At 42.9% G+C, this 6,752-nt stretch overlaps 1 protein-coding gene across 3 annotated transcripts in view; it reads left to right on the forward strand.

The window, feature by feature from the left end:
* klhl38a (kelch-like family member 38a) overlaps positions 1-6,368 on the forward strand; it is an 11,074-nt gene extending 4,706 nt beyond the window's left edge. For all 3 annotated transcript variants that reach the window (XM_019264314.2, XM_027286216.1, XM_010736123.3), the window contains exons 2-4: positions 1,406-2,762; positions 2,925-3,030; positions 3,790-6,368. In XM_019264314.2, the coding sequence (XP_019119859.1) occupies positions 1,407-2,762; positions 2,925-3,030; positions 3,790-4,079 (1,752 nt within the window). In that variant the 5' untranslated portion in view covers position 1,406 and the 3' untranslated portion in view covers positions 4,080-6,368. The remainder of the gene's footprint in view (positions 1-1,405; positions 2,763-2,924; positions 3,031-3,789) is intronic.
* The last annotated feature ends 384 nt before the right edge of the window (positions 6,369-6,752 follow it).

Consider the following 6,752-nt stretch of genomic DNA (forward strand, 5'->3'; position numbering starts at 1 on the left):
ATACTGGTTACATGATAAAAATTCAGAGGTATTACTGATGACTAACTGGAAAGTATCCTAGTATAATAAATACTCAAGTTTAATTTCTGATGCAATTTATCATAAGGTGCTAAGGCAAGATGTGGGAGAAAACATTGAAAATCATTGGCATTTCATAATGTACAATAATTATAGGAGGTCCAAATATATCAGGCAGGCTGGGCCCCGTAAGTGGGAGTAAATCAGTAGCTGTCGCAGTGGTGATTAGAAGACTTAGTGTTGCTAATAGCCCAATAAAATTCCTGCTCTTTAGACGGCAGGATCATCACAAACCCTCCAGCCAGCAAGAGACAGAGACTGAGAGAAGAGTGATATGGTGGAGAAAAAAACATAGCGACAGAGACTGGGAGGTCCAGAGAGAGAAAATCAGAGGGATGAAGAGACAAACACAGATGGTCTGTTGACACGGTTCAGTTAATGTTAGCAGAGATGGACTGCCTGATAAGGGAGATGTGGTCTAATGCTACATGGATGCATCAAGATAATTTAGAAGGGGTAAAAATAGAAATATGTGAGTCAGTATAATACTCACATTAAGGACAGCTGCTCTGCAGGAGTTTTAAGAGTTTGAGAGTGGGCTAATAAATGAAAGAGCTTTCTATCAGAGGGATCTACATAGTTAGTCTGAGGGCAAAGGTGTAAGCCAGATAAAAAAGAGCCTGTATTATCAAGTCATTTTACAGTGCATGTTGTGTGGAAAACCAGCTTTAGCCATGGAAATGTGTGCTGAAACACAAACTGCCAGGACATCATGTGCCACCACACTTTGCAATATGGTGGGTTATTGATAGATGCAAGTCTTTCTTTAGAGGCATCAGTATTAACTTTTGGACCATAAAGCAAAAGTTTGAAATTTTGGGAAGTGCATGGTGACTTCCTGGAGTCTCTGCTACCTGCTTGGAAACCTTACAGTGAGACCGCAGGAAGTCACTTTACCATGCCAAGAACGAGTCAGCACATAACTTCCTGTAAAACCACATGTTGTTTTTGTACTGAGTAATCAGTTTTACATGTGTGGCTCTAGAGATTTATTACCTTTGGACAGAGCTAGGCGAACCGATTACCCCCAGTTTCAGTCTTTATACTAAGCTAAGCTAAGTTAACTCCTAGAAGTAGCTTCATATTTAACGTACATACATAAAGATCTTCTCACGAGAAAGTAAAACATAGAAAATATTCCTTTAATAGATCTATGGTAACTCAACTTCAACAATATACCTCCTGTTATAACACTCTTGATCACAACATCCAAGTCAAATAGCTAATGTGATACCATGTTTTTGTTAACCATCTCCTCACAGTGGACAATAGAAATACAACACTCTGATCATGGAGTCTCTCTTTACTTTCTTTATCCTTTCCACAGAATGGCCTGTAAACCAAGAGAAGTTTTCTCTTTCAAAGACTCAGAATTTCCCTCCCACCTACTTTCCCAGCTCAACATCCTCCGGCAGGAGCGTATCCTGACAGACGTCCTGCTCTGCACAGAGCACCAGGAGATCCCCTGCCACAGGAACGTCCTGGTGTCCAGCAGCCCGTACTTCCGTGCCATGTTCTGCAGCAACTTTCTGGAGAGCAATCAAGCCCGAGTGAATCTAAAGGGAATCTCTTCAAATGTACTCAGCGGCATTGTGGATTATGTCTACACAGGCTGCATCGCTATCACCATGGAGATTGTGCTCCCACTTATGCAGGCAGCATCCATGCTTCATTATGGAGGTCTCTTTGAGGCCTGTTCCATGTTCCTCCAGGGGCAGCTGAGCCCAGAAAACTGTCTGAGCATGATACGTCTCTCTGAGATCCTTCACTGTGAGAGCTTGAGGGACAGGGCAAAGGAGATGGCTGTGAGGTGTTTCTCTGATGTAGCTGCTACAGAGGACTTCTGCGAGTTGTCTCTTCCAGAGCTCATGTGTTACCTAGAAGACGACCGACTTTGTGCTGAGGAGGAGCAAGTGTTTGAGACCCTCCTGGCATGGATCCACCATGACCCCTTCTCACGACGCGGCGCAATCCACGATCTTTTCAAGAAAGTCCGTCTTCGCTACATCCATCCAACTTACCTATTCCAGTTTATTGCCAATGACCCCTTGGTGCAGTCTTCGACCCTCTGTACTGAGATAATCGAGTCAGTGAGGCGCCTCATGCTAACAGTCAGCACCAAGTGTAGCCGAGAGCTCAAGCCATTGTGGACCACACCACGTCGTTACACCTGCAGAGAAACACTGGTGGTGGTTGGAGGACGCAAAAACAATGAACAGACCTCAAGAGAAGCTCTGCTATACGATGAGAGGACTCACCGTTGGCAGTGGTTGGCTAAACTCCCTTTGCGCCTCTACAAAGCTGCATATGTGTGTATTCATAGCATCCTCTATGTGCTTGGAGGGCTCAGCCTTTGCATGACATCAGGTGACAGCTCAGTCAGCGCGACAGTTTACACACTCTCCCTTAAGACCAACCAGTGGCGCACTGCTGAGCCCATGTTGGAGCCCCGATACGCCCACCAAAGTGTGTCCTATCTGCACTTTATTTTCGTGTTAGGAGGCATTGGGGTAGATAAGAAAATCTCTCGGTCAGTAGAGAGATATAACAGTATGTTTAATCAGTGGGAGGCCATGGCACCAATGCCGACAGCGGTGCTGCATCCAGCTGTGGCAGCCAGTGATCAGAGGATCTATGTTTTTGGAGGGGAAGATGCCATGCAGAACCCAGTCAGGCTGATTCAGGTACAGGTTCTTTTACCAGTATTAAATTAACATTGACATGAATTTGCAGGAAGAAAATCAAAGCTCTGCAGAAATACTAGGATGTCACGAGACTAAAGCTGACTAAAATCTTTGATGCTGAATGAATGGACTGAATGTTGATTTTTGTGGTGTATTCAACAGGTGTATCACATCTCTCGCAACTTGTGGTCAAGGCTAGAGACAAGGACAGTGAAAAACGTTTGTGCTCCTGCTGCTGTCATTGAAGACAAGATCTACATCATAGGAGGTGAGATCCATGAATGGTTTCTCAGCATTAACATCTTTTTAATTGCCATGAATTTTAATAGATCATGTAGGAGATGCGTCGTCAAAATTTAAGGCCGGCATTGTTGCAGTTCCAAAAAAGATTTATTCCTACTGAAGCTGTACATCTTTTAGGACCCAGTCTCTTTTTTAGGCCTTGCTTGAAAATGACATACCCAAAATGACTAAGGTAGAGATGGTTAGGGTTAGGGTTCCCCAATTGTGGGGCCGTAGAGCTTGAGACCGATAATAGGCATTACATGTCTAACTGCTTGTTAAAGACTAAAAACACTTAAAAATATATATAGTTTCATATTTATAAGTAATTTCCCTAAACAGCTGGGCACTGTAGTTTTTAGCAACATTACTCAAACAGGGATAAATGGAGATTTTATGTGGGACTATTTTTGGCTGTGGATTAATACACATTTGGTGCACTAGTAAGTATTTCCAGCAGCAGGACCGATGTATGTGGTTGTAACTTAAAATAAACTACAATGCCCACGTTCACTGTAATGCTAGTGCAACAGTGTGGCTCAGTGATGTAGTTTTAGAAGTGTCCGAACAACAATGGAGCACTATGGCACATAGGAATGAGCTACACCAAGCTTTGGATACACAAACAATACTTATTGTCAATTCATTGTTGTTTTTGGTCTTTTCATTGGCTCCGTTGATAATAAGATAAATATATCATCAGATTTATTCTTCAATGTTGGCTCAATGAAAATCTAATCTCCAGGATACACCAGACGAATGATCGCCTATGACACCAAAGCCAACAAATTTGTCAAGTGTGAGAACCTAAAGGAGCGTCGGATGCATCACAGCGCTACAGTGATTAACAACAAGCTCTATGTCACCGGTGGACGCATTCTCAACGGCCACGATGTCATCGAGGACTCAGACTGCTTCGAGTGTTATGACCCAAAGACAGACGTTTGGACCTCGAAAGGGTCTTTGCCATACAAGCTATTCGACCATGGCTCCCTGCCACTGGTCTGTGTCTCCAACAGACCTAACCCACCATGACCTGCCATTCAACTAGCCACTTGGGCCATTGCTTTGCTATGTGTTCATCATCTCCACTTTGCCATGATTTATTGGCCTCTAACTACACAAATGGGAAACCATTTTAAACTGACTGCATTCCTTCACGCAGCTCAGTCTCGGCCACAACTTAGCGGCATGTTAGGCCACGCTGACTTTCATTTGAATCGAGGGAGAGCTCAGCTGACGAGAAGAGGTGTCATGTCTGAGGCACCTGGGGTGGAATTGAACTAAGAACCTAAGAGATGACGAGAGGTAGAACGTGCTTACACAACAAGCAGCTGTTCAGACGCATATGTAAGCTCTTTCCAAAGATGACTGCACTTGTTTGATGGTAACTAAAAGTGTTAATGCTTTAATTTCTCTGACACTTTTGCGCAGCATATCACTGCCTGGCAGCTGTAGTTGATTTTCCTCTAACAATGAAATACATAGGGAATTACATGTCTAGCTGCTTGTTAAATCTTCTTGTCCTGTAGAACTGAAAATGACAGAACAGACAGCTAATAAATTTGCACTTTATAGAAAATACATTCCTCCTTGACCCAAGGTGTTTCTACCGGAGGGCACTTGCTGATGAGAACAATTGTGACAGAATGTGGACAAACTCCCCCTGCTAAGTACAGTAATCTATCAAGTGTTGATGAGAAGCACAATTTTACTTAAATTAAATTATCTGGGCCAACTTTATTCCAGTTTAGTTGGCTTGAATTACGACTTCGAGACCTTTTCCTGCAACCCCCCCGTACTAATTCATCCACTGTGTGTCCACTTGTGTATGCAATGTGAAGGAGAATAAAAAGACGTGATGTTTTAGGTTAGTCAAAGCACTGAAAACACCAAGATTTGAGTGGTTCAGTGGTGGTTTACTTTGAATTTCAAGAAAATGGCTTCACAGGCAGCTATGTTGATGTAAGGACTTGTGACAATGCTGCCTTTGAGGGAAAGTGCGTGGTTGGGATGCAGTGTCCTACCAAGGGCAACTATGACTGGAAATGATGATGGGGAGGGCTTGCAGCATACAACAGGCTCATGTACATGTGTAACCCGCAGGTGGTTTCTCACACTCATGTCCACTGATCTGAAATCTGTTCATCTGAGAATAAGAGAGCAAGAAGTGTATTGGAGGAAGATGTAAGACAACGACTATAGAGCCTCTCTTCTGACCTCTGTTGTTGCTTCTGTCTTGGCTCTGTAACCCTCTTCACCCTTAAGTAGCATACAGTCACTGTTGTGCTGCAGTTCCTGGTAACAATTGCCATGGCAACCCAATTATCACCCTACTGGATCATCTATGGCATGCATCCCTATAGTGGGTCTTTCTATTTAAGACTGCATCACTGATCAACTGCATGATGTAAAATGTGTTGCTGCTACTTGCACAATAGACTTTGTCTATTTTTCTTTAAAATGTTTGAGTTCTTACTGTTCAATATGCTTATATTTTGGATATTGATTTCCCTGTTTCTGACTTATCAAGGAACATTGTTATTTATGTGTATGTATATGTATGTGGTGGTACTGCAAAGAATATCCACTGTTTAATTTATTGCTTTGAATTTCTCTGCACACCAGAACAAATAATAGAATCTTTTTTGGACAGATTTTGTTATTGTTTCACTGGACTGTCTTTGGTTGAACGCAGTGCAGATTTAAATGGTTCTCCATTTGTCTGCGGACTGGCTGAGTCATGCTCCCTTCATACTCAAGGGAACATTGTTGACACGGACACAGGAGCATGTTCACTGACTATCAGGTGACACATTTGTTCTCCATACATCATTAAGCACCACTGCAACATCCACAGAAATACTGCATTATATTTAAAGATGGTGTAGTATTCTCGGAAGAGAAAGTTAAACGTTTATCTGGCATGAAATTAACACATTGCTTTATGTTACAGTATGACTGACATGTGCCAACCTCTTGACCTGTCAGACCACATTCTTGTCATAAAGAGCGTCTGGCAGGAGGAGCTCTTACATGTAGGCTAAATATCTAGTTACCAGTTTCTCCCCTGAGAGGCTGACTGTTTGTATGGTATACGCAGCCCTTCACTGAAGTCGACCTTAGGGGAAGAAATGCTGGATCAGATTTCACTCTTACATTTTAATCCCTGCCCATTAGTGGGGAAACATTGAAACTTGCCCAGGAGCAGTGACCAAAAGGGAATTTCATCACACTTCACATTAGTAAGCCCAGGCTGCCATTGAGTTAAATGACTCCTTGTTAGCCTGCACTCTGAATGCCTCACAATAAGTGTGTGTGTGTGTGTGTGTGTGTGTGTGTGTGTGTGTGTGTAATACCTGATGCCCAACTTAATTATTATCAGGACACCCAGCGGATTGTCTAAAGTCAAACCTAAAACCATATCAGCAAAGTCTACGACCATTCTGAATAACCTGCCGTCAGATGAGTCAGATGTCATATGCTCGACTCAGTTAGCCAGAGCAGCATTTGAAAACAACACCCTGAGACTTTTTTATTGAGCTGCTGCTAAATACACAGCCTATTCAGACTGTTTATTCACTGTGTGTTTGCTTGCTGTCTTACCATAGAAACCAGTGTGTGAGGGTCACCCTTCAGGGAGGCTTTGGCCTGGCAGGTTATTTTCAGTGTCTGTTACTAACCCATCAAGGGATAGCATTTCATTGC

The sequence above is a fragment of the Larimichthys crocea genome, chromosome XIII, assembly GCF_000972845.2.
Source record: "Larimichthys crocea isolate SSNF chromosome XIII, L_crocea_2.0, whole genome shotgun sequence".
Classification (NCBI taxonomy): Eukaryota; Metazoa; Chordata; class Actinopteri; family Sciaenidae; genus Larimichthys; species Larimichthys crocea.